At 36.8% G+C, this 18,449-nt stretch overlaps 1 protein-coding gene across 2 annotated transcripts in view; it reads left to right on the top strand.

The window, feature by feature from the left end:
* Positions 1-18,449, top strand: part of RELN (reelin) — a 633,193-nt gene that overhangs the window by 156,315 nt on the left and 458,429 nt on the right. For both annotated transcript variants that reach the window (XM_006882611.1, XM_006882610.1), the window contains exon 3: positions 17,543-17,678. In XM_006882611.1, coding sequence (XP_006882673.1) covers positions 17,543-17,678 — 136 coding nt within the window. The remainder of the gene's footprint in view (positions 1-17,542; positions 17,679-18,449) is intronic.

The following is an 18,449-nucleotide window of genomic DNA, read 5'->3' as shown; positions in this document are numbered from 1 at the left end:
TTTACATTTAAAGAATATAGTCTATGTAAAAGGAGAGCGCTCTGGTGGTGTAATCTGTAGGCATTTAATGCTGCCCCAGAGGATGCATGCCTCTCATGGTGTGAATCTACCAGAAACTCTGATGGAGAAAGATGAGAAATCTCCTGTTGCAATCTTGGAAATTTGACCATGGGTCCCTGTGAGTGGGAACACTGCATTGATGGGAGTATGTTGGAATTTGACATGGAATTCTTGGCAATTCAGTGGTTAAGTTCTTAATTGCCAACAGGAGTGGCAACCACTAACTAAAAACATGCCTCCAGAAACTGTGAACTCTGATAAATGATGACAGTTGTAGAGAAGCTTCAGACCTTTTCTTCACAGAATCACTATGAGTCAGTCTCGACTCGATGGCACTCAACAGCAACAACGTTAGGGTCACTAGAAATTGGAACTAGTCAAGTTTTCAGTCTTACATAAAATCTAAAATAAGTACTACAGTAAGAATAAAAATCATTTGGGTTCATAAATGGAATGGTGGAATTTGAATGAAAACTAAAAAACTTCAAACAGTCAGTTCAGAGAGATAATTTATTGGTAAATAAATAAAAATTACAAGGTAAAAACAAAATTACTTTTGTATTTAGGAAATAGGTTGATATTTGTAGAGGGTTGGGGGGCTTTTTTTTTTTTTTAGGATTGCCTGAAGAGTAAACACATATGTCTTGGAGAAAATGCAGTTGAAGTGCTCCATAGAGTCAAGGACGGTGAAGCTTCATCTCACTTACCTGGGGCGTCTTGTTAGGAGATGCTGGTCCTTGGAAAGGGGACATCAAGCATGGAGTACAAAGTCAGCAAGAGAGAGAAGACCCTCAATGAGATGATCTGACCCAGTGACTGCAGCAATGAAATGAGACACATCAGAGATGATAAGGATGAACATAGGATTGGATTGCCCAGGATCGGACAGGATTCCGATCTGCAGTCATAGGGTTGCTATGAGTCATAACAGACTCAAGAGCACTTAACAACAGTAACAAGTGCATATATATTCAATGCTGCTAATATAATTTTTCAGTCAAATCGATATACTGCATGAGCTTTACTTCAACTTAATACATTATAACAGTTTTTGAAAGACTTGAACTTTTTCTGTTTTTCCTTTCCTAGTATATTCTAAGTAAGAACTTAGGGTTTTTAAAGGATAAATTTGCAATATTTTAGCCTAAAGGTGTGTACAATATTCATTTTTCTGATTTAGTAGTCAGATAATTACCTGATGGTGTGAATTTTAATATAACTGAAGCAGACATAATATACAACATGTTTAATAACTATTTTCCCCTGTGATTTATCTTCTTTTAAAATATGTATTTCTATTATGAAGGCACTATTTAGAATCAGATGAACTGCGAAAAATATGATGCAATTAATTTCATCATCAGAGTTTATTCATTAAGTGTGAATGCTTTCCTAGGGTAAAGCATTTACTGCCATGATTTGGAGATAAAATGCTTGTAATATTGATCATTCTGATGTTAAGCTCATTTAAACAGTCTCTGTAATGGATCTTACTATTTTTTAATTTATTATATAATTTAGTAAGAAAATAATGATGAATTTGCTTGAAAAGATGCCTTGACAATGTTACATACATTATGTACATTAATTGTGTAACCCAGTGAAATGATATTAGTATTTTCTGTAAGTCACAGTTGAGGAAACAGACTCTTACAATTTATCTAAAAATATATGACATTTGGTGGAACTGGAATTGAACCCAGGAAATTTGTCTTTAGAGTCCTTTATTGTTAGGCAGACAGAACTCATCAGGGTTTTCCTTTGAGAGCTATATAATAAGAAGATTCTTGTTTTTTTATTGAAAGTAAGGAATACCATGGAAAACAGAAAAAAGGCAGTCTTATAAATCTTTTCCTTTAATAAGCAAACAACTTATTGATTATTAAGACCTAACTATTTCTTTCAAGAAACGTATAACCTCCTTATAGGAATAGATGTAAGTAAATTGTCATAAGTTCTTTTGAAAGGGTGATTTAATCAGTAAAGTCCAGTTGTGTTATGATAACAAATTGGCACCAAATCTCACCCCAACTAGACAGTCTGATATGAGTGAGATGATTCTCCAGGGTAGCGTCTTCCAGGCCAGGGCTAACCAACAAAGGACATTTCCTTCTGGGAGTGCTGTGCCATCTCAGCATGTTGGCCTCTGCTATCGTCAAGGCAAGGGAAGAAAGGACCATAGAGGACTCACATCTTCTATAGTGAACTCCAAGAAATAGTAATGGAAGTGTGTGAACAGCTGTTTCAGAGGCTGATGTACATAAATCGTGGAGCATAAAAGAGAATATTTTGGGCATCTCATGGAGGAGCCATTGACAAAGAGCCTTCAGCACCATGGAGAGCGCCTGCCATTTAAATTGCTCTGATGGCTTATGAAGTCAGTAGTAATGATTACATGCAGAATTCATTCATTTCATAAACATTTGCTATGTGATTAAGATACATTTTGTGGATTAAAAGACTTCATGATGCATAACTTACATTCCTGTGGAAAATACAGACAACTGTAATACAATGGGTAGGTTTAATGGCCAAACCTGTTTTCTGGGTATCATGAGAGCACAAACATATTTTTAAATTAAGCTTGAGAATGGAATTCCACAAAAGAACTTCTGAGAGATTATTTGGATATTAAGTTTGTATTAAATTATAACTAGAGATTTATATGTTATTATTGTTGTTGTTGTTAAGTGCTGTCAAGTACGTCTCATAGTGACCCCATGAACAGAAATCCTCTACCCTTTCTATAACTATTGTTGTTTCTCTAAGTTCATAGCGTTTCCAGAGGCATGTTATTTAGTAAGTGGTTTCTACTCCTGCTTCCAAGACTATCTTAATCTGAGAGCTCCACCAAATACTGTCCATTATGGGTAACTATTATGGCATTTGACACACCAAAGGCACAGCGTTCAGCATCACAGCAACCTCAAATTACCTTGGGGTTTAAAAAGGGATTTATATAGGGTAGAGGAAAAAGGTAGTATGGGTAAAGGGCTGAAACATTTTTTTGAAAGGACTCCAACAGTAAAGGTCCACATATAATATATAAAAGATCTCTAGCCCATATTCTTCTTTGTGATTTCTCTTTTCTTGACAAAGAATAAAAATGGAATTATCCTTTGCTCAAAGATTATACAGAGACAGAAGATAGGCCGTATTTGACTCATAGATAATACTCTTAAGTAGACAGAACAAGAGCCTAAATGTAGAGATGTTTATGTGTAACTATATATAGTTTGGTGCTGATGAAGTATGAAATTTAAAGAAGGGAGCCAGAGTAAGTGATCCCAGAGGAGTAAAATTGGGAACTTAGGCCTAATTTGTTGAGTATGGGTTGCCACTAAAGGATTTTAATTAATGGACTGATAAAATGTAAACTGCCTTTTGGAAGGATATAGTTTTGCTGAAAATTAATTTGAGCAGGCGCAACAGAAATAAACGAGATCAATTAGTGACAATTTTAGTGGTAAAAGAAAGTGATAAAAATGCCTGATTAAAAGCCATAGTGTGAAGGATAAGACAGATCAATGGAGGTGAAAAATCCCAAGGATTGTACAGTGAGGCACAGTTGATAACTGTGATTGAGAAATGGAGAAGGGACAACAATGACTCTCAGAGTATCCACTATCAGAGTATTTCTTCAACTGAGATAACACATACTGTGATGCTAACTTGTTCAGGTTCAGTCTCATCAAGAGCTGTGATTGTTGTTATGAGCAGAACTGACTCAACACCAGTTGGGTTTGGTTTTTTGTTTTTGTGGGGTTTTTTGGTTTGGTTTTTCTTTTTTTTTTTAATATTTTGGAGTTAAAATGATCCCTGTTCTTTATCCTGGATTTCTACCCTGTGGTCAGAGAACAGAGCCACACCTCCTGATGTGATATTTGGTTGTTGCTTTTATGTGCCACAGAGTCAACTATGACTTATAATGAACCTCTGAGCAACAGATCAGAACCTTGTCCTATTGTGTATCATTCTTACCATATCTGCCATGTTCAAGGCCATTGTTAACAGTCACTCTGTCAATCCATCTTGTTGAGAGTTTTCCTCTCTTTGACCAGCTGCCTATCCTAGTATAATGTTGTTTTCCAAGTAGTAGCTTCTCCTCTCAATGTGCCCAAAGTATGTGAGATGTAGTTTCACTGTTCTTGCTTCTGCAGAGCACTTTGATTTCTATTCCTCTAAAACATATTTGTTTGTTCTTTTTGGTAGTCCACAGGATATTCAGCATCCTTTGTCAACACTACAACTCCTTGGCAGTAAGTTTTATCAGTTCAACAGATCTTTTGATTTCTTGACTGCTATTTACCACAAATATTGATTTTTGGATTCAAATGGAATAAAATTGTTAATGTGTCAGGGTTTGGTTGGTTGTTTTTTTGTGTTATTGTTGTTTTTAGGTTCGATGTTATGACTGATGTGATAAAGCTCTTTGTAGTCCTTCAGGAAATCTGAGCTTCATGGGTTAGGTTTCAATCTGTCCATCAAAACAGTTGGAAAACAAATGTTGTTGTTGTTGTTATGGGCCATTGAGTCGCTTGTGACTCATAGCGCCCCTATGTACAACAGCCCTAAACTCTGCTCTGTCCTGTGCCAATCACACCATCTCCGATACACCCATCCCGATTACCCCAGTCACTGAATCAATCCACCTCATAGAGGGCCTTCTAATTTAGGACTATGAATGTGTGCCCAGTTGCCCAGTTAAGGAAATAACCCAGACTCAACTCAGTTCATTACCATCGAGTTAGAACTCACGTATAGATAAATGTCAGAAAATTTTTTAGAGGCTGAAAAATCACATGGAAGAATATTGTCCACTTGGAGATGCTGATGTATCCAAACCACCCGAGGACCACTGCTTTGTGTTAACAGCACAATGCTCTATGGACTTTCTATCAGAGAGCCCATGCATTAGAGGGAAAGGGTTAAAAATATAATGTACAAGCTAATGGGAATAATCTTAAAGCAATTTTGCCTTTTAAATATTTTCATTATTTTAGCTAAATATGGTTTATCATTTCCCACATTGTGAATACTACTTTTCTAGATGCTTTCACATACTACCTTGGTAAGGTCGTCAGTATGCTATTTGGTTTTTATTTATCCAACCTTCCTTCATGTGACTTAGGTACACAACCACCACTTTCATGTGACTTAGATACACAAAGTTGTATTATGAGGTGGAAACCAAGCATAAGTAAATCAGTATTCTGTCTCATGCAATAATGAAGGGTTCTATTTTTCTGGAATAATTGAGGTGGAAGTTCAATTTTTTTACATTCCAAGAAAGGTTGGTTTCATGGAGTAAATGTGAGCTATAGGTTATATGGTGAATTACCACCATGACATGGTGGGTATTGCTGCTTGCCCTTTTTTAGCCTTTCCAAAGAAGTTACTTAATATTCAATCGAAGATGAACCTATATTCAAACCTCACTCATTAACCTTTATCCTTGGAGGTACTGTAAATTATCAAGTCTTGGTTCCTTAATATCTCAAATTCAAGTTATTATAATGTTGTATTAGGTGCCATTGAGTTGACTACAATTCATAGCAACCTTATGATGAACAGCTGCAAACCTTTTCCTATCCTGTGCTGTTGTCATGATTTATACTCAAGTTCATCATTGCAGTCTCTGTATCAGTCCATCTTGAGAAGGATCGTCCTGTCTTTCTCTGTTTACCTTTGCCAGTATATTGGTTTAGGACAGCAATTATAATAATAACTAAAACATATATTGTTTATATATACTGTAGAGTTGGAATCAACTCAAAGTTTCTTCATGGTGAAGAAACTAAGGAACAGCATGTTTAATTACTTGCCCAAGGGCTTGCAAAATCCTTGGTAGTAGAATCTGAACTCCAGGGCCAATGTTGCCAGCATTTTGAGTTATTACATCTTAGATAGTTAAAATGTAACACTGGGGGGAAAGCACAGAAAGTATTCAATAAATAACACTACTAAGAGGAACTACAGAAGATGGAGCAAAGATTCTCATCTTTGTAACCAGTAAATGCAGAAACAGGTTTACTTAGTCTCTTTTATAGAATTGACAAGAGTTGTGGAAATAACATGGTCCCTCATAATTTTCAAATGTATCCATATAGACATCAAAGGAATTTCTTTAAAAAGTTTCTGTAACTTTTCTTGCCTTTTACATTTAAATATGGAACAAAATAACCCCCAATCAGTGCTTAATAAAAGCAACATGAGAACAGTGTGTGTGTGTGTGTGCGCGTGTGTGTGTACTCTGTAATATCTTGTAGCTCTATTTGAGAGCTATTCTTTCTATGCCCATTCTCATCAGGTTTGCACTTCACAGATAAGCAGCAGTATGAATTTTTTCAAGAAGTTCTGTGATTACTTTTCAGCATATGAAATACTATTTGGCTTTGTTGAGATGTTTAAGCATATTGACCTAGCAAGGAAGACAAATAACCAGCAAGTAATTCTGTAAGTCAACAGTTATCCATATTTTATTAAATGAAAAGATTAAAGAATGACAAAAATGGACTTTATAATTTGTTTTCTTTCCCCCCTAACAATATGAAGCTGTTTCCAGACTAGATTTTCAGAACAATCTGTTTCTTATTAAGTGATGAAAGCTTTTAGATATCCTTAGAGCAAAATTATATAAAGAAATAGAAATCATATTAAATATTTCAGTCATTTTTATCTTATGCTTTGTATGTAAACAGAGTTATGCATTTACTAGATTCCTGGAAAAACTTTCTACCAAACTTCTGAAAATACTTGAAAGAATAAGTGAAAGTAATATTTATTGTAGGGGTTCATTGTTATAATATGGACATTTCATATTCCACATTTTAGAAAAATCTGTGTTGTTAAGATACTTATCCTTTGTTTGATTACATTCTATTTACAGATGACCTAACTGAAAAGTATAATTACCAAATAGTACTATCCACTTACGAAAAATTGAAAACAAAATAGATTTGGATAATCCATATCTTTATATAAAATTTAGAAGAAACGCAACATTAATGTGTCATTTTCCAACTACATTGGTTATTTTTCATAATAAAGTCTTCTATCTGTTCTTAGAAATTAATAGCTTACATTTTTAGGAGAATATCTACATCTAATTTTACATATATAGTGATTTTAGAGATAGGGATTGTCGAGATTCTAGATAGAGTCTAAAAATCCAAGGTATGTACCTTAAAAGCATATGAGAGTATTCCTGAGGGAAAATGGAGTTCATACAAGGTTTAATCACGAACCTAAAATAACTGAAGACTTGTCAAGGAAAATTACATCCCGGAAGGCACAGACATGTGTGTCATTCTCTTAAAAGGCGTCATGGAAAGAACTTTAGAACAATTAGACGCCATGAGCTTCATGTTGCAGAAGCAACAGTGTGGCCAAAAGAAATTCTACTATAGCTTCCTATCCTTTAACCCCAACTTTGACCAAAAACCAAATATTACGTCTTTGTTAGCAATTATTTGAATACTTAGGACATGAAAAATACCCATGTGGTATAGTCTATAGGAAGTGACACTGCTATGCTAAGGCCATGCCTCTCTGGTGGTGTGAACCCACAAGTGGCTTCATGGGGAGAGATGGGAAATCTTTGCAATGCTGTTTACAGCCTTGGACACCCACTTGAAGGTGAGCTATGAATCAGTTCTGGCTTCACAGAAATGAATGAGTGAGTGATGAGTCTTTATAGAAATAATTGTTTTTAAATGTTAAATAGATTGTTTCTTGATGTAGAAATTATAGACACCTTGTGAATATTGTTTTTCCAACGTATGTACACAGTATTCATCCTTGTTTACAAAAACAAAAATGTTTTAATGTTTAGCTAGAGTAAAAAATGTTGCCAATTCTGTGGAACTTGAAAGTTTAAAAGAGGTACTCTGAAAAAAAAAGAGGTACTTTACTTTCTTTACTTTGTATCAGGAGAGCCTTATAGTACATATTTCTAGAAATATTTATTTGTAATAAATTAAAATGCTCCTTTAAAAGAGAAATAAGGTAGGAGGCCTCTCTCTGATTTCAAATCCTTCTACACTGCTGTGGTGGTCAACCCAGTGTGTTGCTGATACAATGACAGACACATAGATCAATGGAATAGAATTGAGAACCCAGAAAGCAGCCCATCTACCTATGGACAACTGATTTTTGACAAGGAGATGGAATCAGTTAAGTGGGGAAATGACAGCCTTTTTAACAAATGGCTTTGGCAAAATTGGAAAACTATTTGTCGAAAACTCCAACAATATCCACACCTCACACCATACACAAAAAACAACTCAGAATGGATCAAGGATTTAGGACTAAAATCAAAGACTATAAACGTCATTAGAGAAAAGCTTAGAAGAACTCTAGAAGCCCTAAACTACATGAACAGTCGTCCAAGCATCCTAAAAAACCTACAACAAGGACAGGATAAAATAAATTAAGAATCAAATTCCTATGCACATCCAAAAACTTCTCCAACAGGGTAAAACGGGAAGCCACAGACTGGGAAAAAATATTTGGTAATGACATGTTTGATAAGGGACTTATATTTACAATTTATAGACCACTTGAATACAACAAGATAAAGGTAAACAACCCAATTGAAAAAAGAGCACAGGATATGAACAGAACATCACCAAAGAAGACATTCAGATGGCAAACAAACACATGAAGAAGTGTTCAAAATCCCTAGCTCTAAGAGAGATGCAAATCAAAACAACTATGAGATATCATCTCATCCCAGTAACAATAGCAAAATTTAATAGAGCAGCAAGCAGCAAATTCTGGTGAGGTTGTGGAGAAACTGGAACCGTTATTCACTGTTGATGGGAGAGTGTAAAGTGGTGCAGCCACTGTTGAAGGCAGTATTGTGCTTTTTCAGAAAGTTGCAAATAGAGATAACATTTGACCCAGCAATTCCACTAATGGGAATTTACCCTAAAGAAACCATAACTGCTATCCAAGCAGAGATATGCACACCCATGTTTATTGCTGCTTTGTTCACAATAACAGAGTTGGAAACAACCTAAGTGCCTATCAACAAACAAATGGATAGAGAAACTGTGGTATATTCACACAAGGGAATACTATGCTGCATTGAAAAACAAGGAACTCATGAAATCTTACACAAAATAGGTGACTCTGGAGGACATTATGCTCAGTGAAATATCTCAGTCAAAAGGACAAATACTGCTCAGTGTCACTGTTGTAAAATGGGACTGACATCGAGGTTGGGGGGACTTAAGAAAAGAGGGGTAAAGAATGTATACTGTAGGGAGCTCTGGTGGCCTAGTGGCAAGAAGCTGCACTGCAATCCCAGAGGTACGCTGTTCAAATCCACCTTATGCTGTGCTGGAGAGGGAATAGCAATCTACTCCTGTACCAGGCATATCTGATTTGACAGTACACACACACAAAAAATAATAAAAATAAAATTAAAAAAAAAAGAATGTATACTGCATTGAAGCAGATGAGGGAGAAAACTGTTTTAAAGGAATATATGATTAGGTATTATTTTCATGACAGAAGTCCAGAATAAGAGTTGCATAGTAAAGTGAACTGGTGGGGGTGGAGGATTATAAAATAATGAAAGAATTTTATTTTTTCTTCAAAGATAAAAGCGAGCTAGGGAGAGGTGTGGGTAGGGAGGAAAGTGTGCACTAATGTATGAATGGAAATCCAAACTCTGTAAATTTGCATTAAAATGTAATAAAAAAATTTCAGTTACATGAGATAATAAGAGAAAATTCTCTTGGAACATTATAGCCTATGTCTCTGGGAAAGAAATTTTACACGACCAGTTTTTGTATGGCCCAAACTCATTGCTGCTGAACTGATTCTGACTCATAGCATTTCCATAGTACAGTATAAAACTATGGGGTCAGTACAGGGTTTCTGAGGCAGAATCTTTCTGGAGTAAGATAGCCACATGCTTCTTTCACTGATTGATTGGTTAATGGGTATGAACTATCAGCTTTTCATGTAGCTTCCTTCCACTGTAGCCACTGTGACAATTCATACATAATCACAAAATACAAAGAAAATCATCGGTATAACTAACTATGCATATACACCTTTTACATATATCTCGATCCTTATAAAACAGTTATAAAATTATTTTTTTCTATAGATTCAGTTTTCCCTTTTCCACATCATATTATAAACTCAGTATGTGTCCTATTATCCAGCATGCAGTAGAGAGAAAACAGTATCGTAAATTTTAATTCATTATCAAATTCCACTTGAACCAAGAATAGGTTTCCAGATCACATGTGTTAATTAGGTCGTATATGTCTTCCATGCCATGAAGGCCATGAAGATCACTGTGGCGGATGCAATAAATCGTGTTTCATTCAACACTGCAAGTGAATTCTGACTGCTCTCATCTTCCCGGTGCTCATTTTATGTGTGCATCTCTGCTCATTACATCTGCCTTTGTGAAATGTCCTCCCATAATTCTTGTCTTTATTTAGATTGTACTCAACTGTGGAACTAAAGGACATTTAAGTGATGTGAACTAGCATTTTATAGATGATGACACTAAAGCTTAAGAGAAGATATGAAAAAGGTCATGCAGGAGGAATGTGTCAGAGTTGAGGGGATTGCTTCCTATCCATGAAAACAAATAAGGAGGCATCTTAACTCTCTCCCCAAGACCCACGTGTCTTCCTCTTCAAAAAGATATTTTCTGGATTTGTTGCAAGAATTTTTATTTGAATTCCGACTCCTTTGCCCATTTTCTGTGTGCTGTATCAAAGCTCCTCTATCTCCGTGAGTCTTAGTTTGAGGGATCAAATGGAGATAACAACAGCTTCTACCTCACCAATTGTTAAAAGCCTTACGTTAACAGTCAGGAAGGATTTACAATAGTGGCTCACATGTAGTATACGCTTAGGAAGCAAACATTAGCTAACATTATAAATTATCATGTTGATAATTTCCTCTCTTATGTATTTCTCATCACTACTACCTAGCTTAATGCTTATCTGTATTTTCTAGGTTTTTAAAAAAATTTAGAATGTTAATTTATTCAAGTTTTCTCTTCCCAGATTATTTCAGGATAGGGACTGTGTCTGACACTTCTTTTATATATTTCCATAGGTGCTGACGTCGTGTTTGGTACAAATAGATTTTTGTAAATTGCTTTTCTGGTGGTTCATACTAAGATAAATTGATTTCTGGCATTATAGTTTTGATAAACTTTAAGATTTTTTTTTTCAAAAAAATGTCAAAGTATGGTGGAAGTATTATTTGCCAATGCTTTAGGTTTTAAAAACAAAAGACCTATGCCTAGAGCTTGAAAGGACATAGAGAGGGCTTTTGGAATGCATATTTGGGGTAGTTTTGGGAATGATGAGTAAGAGGATAGAATATTTTCATTACCACCAGAGTCATTATATTGGTACCAGAGTGATATGGATAGCTTATTACTCTAAGTCCTGCATCCTGAATGTTTTACTATGATACATTTTAATTTTGTTTTAGTGAAGGTTTACAAAACAAATTCGTTTTCCATTTAACCATTCATACAACGTTTGTTTTATAGCTTTCATTAAAATATGCACAATGTGATTGCACTCTCCATTTCTTCGTGGTAATTTTCATTTTCATTCATCTTTTCACTCTCCCCATTCCGTATTGTTGTTGTTATGTGCTCTTGAGTCAGAACCAACTCAGCTGACCCTCGAGTGCATGTTCAGAGGCTGTAAATCAAATGGGAGGAGATTGCCCATCTTTCTTCCTTGATTGGTGGATTCCAACTGCGTGCCTTTTTGTTGACCTTACACTAGACCACCAGAACTCATCACCCATTTAGTATAGGACTGTCTCTTGTTTGGCTGAAAGCTTAGCCACAGAGGTGAATTTTACTGTAGATTCAGAGGGTGACTAAGGATTCTACCAATCTCAGACAGACGAGTGCACCAGACCTTTTTCTTCAGTTTGCGTTTTTTTCCTCATTCCTTCCCCTATCTTGGATCTTCCCATGTAATCCCTTTGGGATGGACAACAGTGGCAGCATGCACCATCTAGTTCTTCTGGTTTCAGGGTTGGAAAGTTGAGGTTCGTGTGGTTCATTAGATTTTTGGACTGATTATTTCAATATATTTTTAATATCTTCCCTGTTCTTTATCAGCCAATAGTTAGATGATTGCTCAAAAGTTTTTAAGATCCCAGCCACTACTCACCAAAGTGGGATATAGAACATTGTCTTTGAGTGCTATTTCTGCTAGTTCACCAATATGATGGTCCTAATGCCCCAGGGACAGCTGCTTATTCCCCCAGGGTGTTTGGTTATGACTAAGAAGCTTTATATAGCTTTGCCGTCTTTTTGGCTCTGTCATCTACAAAGACATATTGATAATACATAATAATAAGAATTTATAAATATCGTATCTAGAGCTATATGTGGCAATAATGTAGCACTTTTGACTTGTCCTTATCTGTTAATCTACTCTGTCTGACTATATGTATCTGCTTGTAGATTATTACTACTTACTGTTGTTGGTATTGCAGGATTAGAGATGTGACAGTGTTGCCTGTATTTCTTGTATACCTCTCCGTGTTTTCCATTTCTTTAGTGCTAATTATCCCTTTGTTGTATATTGCCTTTTCCTTCACCCACCTGAACATGTAGTGCTTACCTGTTTGTTAATTTTCACTCCCCTCTCCCTGTTCTCCTGTTTCTGGTAACCATGTAAGAATGATTCTTTCTGTGTATGTCTTTCTTTAGCTTTTTATAAGAGTAGGTTCACATGACATTTATCCTTTTGTAACTGACTTACTTCAATTCACTAATGACTTCTACAGTTATCCATGTTATAGATTATTTAATGAATTGTCCATGTTATACAATAGTTAATGAAGTCATCATTATTCATTAGTGTTGCATAGTATTCTGTTGTGTGTGTATATGTACTTTTTTAAATCCATTTGTCCTTTGAGGAACACTTACATTGTTTTAATTTCTTTGCTATTGAAAATAGTGCATCAGTGGACATGGATATACTTATATGTTTGTGTTAAAGCTTTTACAGCTTTAGGATACATACTTAGTAGTGAAATTGCTAGACTAAGTGGTATTTCTGTTTCCAACTTTGAAGGAAGTGCTAAACTACTTTCCATAGTGATTACACTATTTAAAAGTCCAGCTAGCACTGCTAACCCAAAGACACGTGGTTCAAATTCACCAGCTGCTCCAAGGGAGAAGATGGGATATCTCCTCACATGCACTTTACAGCCTCTTAAAACACAGCTCTGAGTCATTTCTGACTCGACAGTACATACCAGAAACAATAGCCATTGTTCACGAGCATTTCTTGATGTGTTTGGGTTTTTTTTTCCATCTTCTTTGGTAAAGTGTTTCCCCCAGTTTTAATGCAAGTGTTTTACTGCCCATCTAGAATTAAAAAAAAATTAGATAATTATCTTTTGTGGCCACCTTGGGGGTTTCCTAGGTATCTTGTTGACTTGTGAGAAGAACTTGGGCATCCCTAGGGTCTGAGGTAAAGCAATAGCACGTAATATGTGTCTGAGACACTGACTCAGACTCACTTTCTAAGAAGTTATTGAGGAATGGGAGATAGTTAACATGAATCCTGTGAGCAGGGCTCTGAAACTCTTTTTGTTGGCTTCATTTCTCTTCCCACACAGTGTGGCTGGGCTCTTGTTTTGCATTTTGGCCATGGCGACTCCTGCCCACGTGTCATTTTCTGTGCTTGCTCTCTCCTTTATTCTTGACCCCAGGGAGTGGCAGTTCCTGAGTCACAGCTGTCGAGTCTCCCTCAGTACCTTATCTTTTTTTTCCAGGGATTCTTGTTTCCTCCCCAATTTTGTGGTTTTTCTGTCTTGATGACTTTTGTCTCAAGTTATAGTCTAAAAAAGCAAAACTTGAATAAGAAAAAGAGCCTTATTAGGATATGTCAAAACATAGGGTTGGTGTTTTCTGTTACCGTTTATGCTCTGAAAATTCTGTAGTACTAATAAAAGTAATTTATGTGTTATCTGTTTTTATAATTTACTATCACATTTATTAAAATTTATTTTTGGAATAAATTAAAGTATGTCAGTCATTGTACTAAGTGCTTCTTGTTGTCGTGTGCCAAGTCAGACCAATCCATAGCTGACCCTCCAGCAGGTTTGCAGAGGCAGTAAATCACACGGGAGGAGATTGCCCATGTTTCTGTCATGGAGCAGCTGGTGGATTCGAACTGCAGGTTTTTGGGACTGCAGCACAGCTTCTTATCACTAAGTAGTTATGATAGAAAAAAAAAATACCTGTTCCCTCATGATGGAAGCTCTGGTGGTCTAGTGGGTGAGAAGTTGCACTGCCATTGTAAAAGTAGTAGGTTCAATTTCACTAGACTACTCCTCAGGGGAAAGAAAAGCAATTGCCTCTCTTCTGCCCAGAGGTGATTTACAGCCTCTGAAAACCTGCTGAGGGCCAACGGTGAGTGAATTCTAACTTGACAGCACACGAAACATTTCTTCATGGGTTCATAGAGAAGGTGGCCAAGTTTTACGATAGAGGAGAGCCATCAACCAATATGACATATAAAAGTATATCTCTTCAAATATGGGGACAAGGTCAGTGATTGAGGAGTGAGCTTTTTGGAAACTGAGATTATATTATATTTATTGTTGTATCATTATACTCATTATAGTAGATAACTCACCTCAGTGGTTTCAAGCAGGAATGGATGTCTTGAAGACCATGTGAGATTATAGGTTGTGCAGAAGTGGAAGAGGAGGTTTCATTTGGTGTTTTTGGCAAGTAAATTCCTTGGAGATAAGCAAGGAAAGGGAGCAGAAAGTGCTGAGGTTGAGAGTGAACAGAGAGATGGGAGACAGATGCGAAGGGCTTTCATTTTATCCAGCGAGTCAGAGCCCCCTCGTAGAACTCTCTGCAGTGAAGAGAAGGTTCCTGTCTGTGTTGTCCAGCATGGCAGCCAGTAGTCACATGTGGCTAAGTTGTTGGATACTTGAAATATGACACAGTCAACTGAAGAACTGAAATTTTAACTTGTCTCTAATTTTAATGTTATTGTTATAAATAGTCACAATTAAATATGATTGAATGATACCTATTTCATTGGACAGTACAACTATAGACAATAAGAGGTCAATAAGGGTTTTCAGAGATAAATAGTATAAATAAAATGATATTTTTGGATAGGTTATTGTTGTTATGTGCCATTGAGTCGTTTTCAACTCATAGCGACCCTATGTATAACAGCCCTAAGCCCTACTCTATCCTGTGCCAGTCTTACAGTCTCCGACACACCTCCCTTCCTTAGTCCAGTCACTGAATCAATCCGTTTTATTGAGGGTCTTTCTCTCCTGCACTGTCCCTCCACCTTCCCAAGCATGACATCTTTCTCCAAGGACTGATCCTACCTTGCAACATGTCCAAAGTATGTCAGATGAAGCTTCAGAATCCTTGCCTCCAAGGAGCAGCCTGGTTTTACCCTTTCCAGGACAAACTTGTTTGTTCTCCTAGCAGTCCTTGGTATCTTCAGTACTCTTCTCCAGTACCACAGTTCAAAGGCATCAACTAACCTATCATCTCTAGTCATTGTCCAGCTTTCTGATGCATAGCAAGTAATTGCAAAGACCATGACCTGGACCATGCAGACCTTAGTTTCCTGACTGACATTGTTGCTCTTCAATACTTTGGAGAGGTCTCTGACAGCCGACTTTGCCAATTCAATTCCTCTCATAATTTCCTGCCTGCTGATACCAAGAGAGTTGATTTGTGGAGCCAATCAAACCAAAGCCGTTAACAATCTCAACCTCTTCCCCAGTCAGCCCAGTGGTGACAATCTTTGTTTTCTTGATGTTGAGCTTCAATCCATATTGAAGGCTGCATTCCTGACCCTCTGCAGCAAGTGCTTCAGGCCCCCCTCAGTTTCAGCAAGTAGAGTTGTGTCATCTGCCAGATTGTTGATGAGTCTACCTCCAATTCTGATGCCACTTTCCTCCTCATGGAGCCCAGCCTCCCTCATAATCTGTTCCGCATGTAGATTGGATAGATATGGAGATAGGACACATCCATGGTGCACGTTGAGAATCTGTCGCTTCTACATGCTGAATCAATTGTCACGTATACTGGGTCATTTAATTCTCACAGTAGCTTTAAGATGTAGGTGAAATACTGTCTTCTCTTCATGGACAAGGAAATGGAATTTCTAAGAGAATTAAGTCTTTTGTCCAGGACCACAAAACCAGTAAGTGAGTATTTCTCATTTAAATGTCTACTATGGGCAATGTTTTTCTTAATGTTTTAGGTTTGAGATAAAACTAAAGGAGTTATCTTATTTTAAAAAAAAAAACACAACACAAACAAAAAACAAACCAAAAAACAACAACCAACCACAAACCTTTCCTGAGAATTCATCTGGATGACAGTTACAGCTAGCTTGTTCTCTCAGGAAGAACATATACAATTTCACAAAGCATAATGATAAAACAAAGCCACTTGTTTGTGACTGTGATGGTTTGAGACAAAAACAAAGACATACTGCACTTATGTCTCAGCAGAGAAAAACAAACGCATGCTGTAAACCACAAAACAATCAGTATTCCCTGTCTGTGCTAACATAAATGACTGTTTCTGCTTGCCCGGTGCCCACTCCTACTTGCTCCTAGTTAAAATGAAGATACCCAGGCATCCTGTCTAACATTATGTTCTTTTAAGAACCAGTTACTAGGGGGTAAAATTGAGAAGGATAATTCAAAAGATGACTTAGGAACTTTAGGAGTCAATGAGTTTATGTTAACGAATTGTACAACTTGAAGAATATAATCCATGTCACGAAATTGTACTTGAAGAAACTGTTGAATGAGTGTATGCTTTGCTGAGTTTTGCTTTGTTCTCAACCACAAAGTAAATACAGTTTGTGTGTGTTTTGTTTGTTCTCAAAAATGAAGTAAGTAAAATGTTAGGGAAATAAAAATAATCTGACATAGAATAGTTCTCACTTTCTGACAGCATCTAATCCAGAAACAAGGTCACGCTCTCCCGAACACTCCCAACTGCATGAGTTCCCAGGATTTGGCATTGTCAATTGAAAATCCAGGTCACTTAATACCCTCAGATAATCCAACACGACCCAAGTATGTTACCAAGCCCTTCCTCACAGTCCTTCTGCTGAGTACTCTGCTAGTTCATGTAATGTTCGCTGTCCTGTTTCAAATGGCCCAGATAAGCTCAGAAGACTGCATTCGTATTCTGCTGGTCTTTGGTGGTGGGCATAACAAAATTAGAGTGAAACAAACAGGGAGAATAACAAATTTAGTGTATCATGTCTTAATAATGCTTTAAATACTGAATTTTCTTCTTGCAACTGAGTGGAAAAATCACTTAACGTATGTGAAACCCAATAGCAAAATGAACCTAAACTTAGCAAAGGAAACTATGCAGAAAATATTGTGATGAGAAAAAGATCTTGATCTCTTGACTTTATAACAAGTCTCCTCTCTTGGCCCCCAGGGATCATGTCTGACCACCAGTTCGGGAACCAGTTCATGTGCAGCGTGGTAGCCTCTCACGTGAGTCATCTGCCCACAACCAACCTCAGCTTCGTCTGGATTGCTCCACCAGCGGGCACAGGCTGCGTGAATTTCATGTAAGTACCCAGAGTCTCTGTGATAAGTTCAGAAGGCATCTGTTTATCCTCTCAGTGGGGTATGTATGAAGTAATTACCTACAATCATTATTTTGGCAGACTTGACCATAATTTAGAATAATTAATTTTGATGTCAGAAAGATGTCAAACTGTTCAAAACAATAATAGCATTAGCAGTTTCTTTCTTTCTTATCTCTTTGTACCTTGAGGGTATTCTCATGGCTTTGTTTACAGGAAGTTGTGGTGCTGTTAAGCCGAAGGCCACATCTCTCTGGAAATAGGAACCTGCCAGCAGTTCTAAGAGAGGAAGACAGAAAGTCTTCTCCTGTGCGATTTATGATCTTGGAAAACCAATGCAGAGTCAGCTATGAGTCCTTCCAACTCCATGGCCATGAGACAGACAAACACATTTGCACCTTGAAAGTTCTAAATTTTAGCTTATAAGAATATTTTGTGTTGTTAGGTGCCATTGAATCAACTCCGACTCCTAGCTAATCTCTGCACAACAGATTGAAATCTTGCCTTATTCTATATAAGAAGATAAAAGAAAGATGAGAAAGAAAGGTAGTCAGAAAAGAAATACTGAGAAGACAACAGAAGAAAAATACTCTGAGGGCTCATACAGTTTTAGGAGAAGAACCACATACTTGGTTTTGAGCTTGCGGACCATTTGTGCTGAGGAGTAATTGCAATCAGATGATTCACAAGGCCCTGATGTTGTCAGGTATTCTACAGAAACTTAACTACACTTCCAGCTACTTTCATGAAGAG

The sequence above is a fragment of the Elephantulus edwardii genome, unplaced genomic scaffold (genome assembly GCF_000299155.1).
Source record: "Elephantulus edwardii isolate Elephantulus edwardi_28Jun2011 unplaced genomic scaffold, EleEdw1.0 scaffold00022, whole genome shotgun sequence".
NCBI lineage: Eukaryota > Metazoa > Chordata > Mammalia > Macroscelidea > Macroscelididae > Elephantulus > Elephantulus edwardii.
The sequence above is the reverse complement of the archived record's forward strand: the minus strand, read 5'-3'. Positions and strand labels throughout refer to the sequence as shown.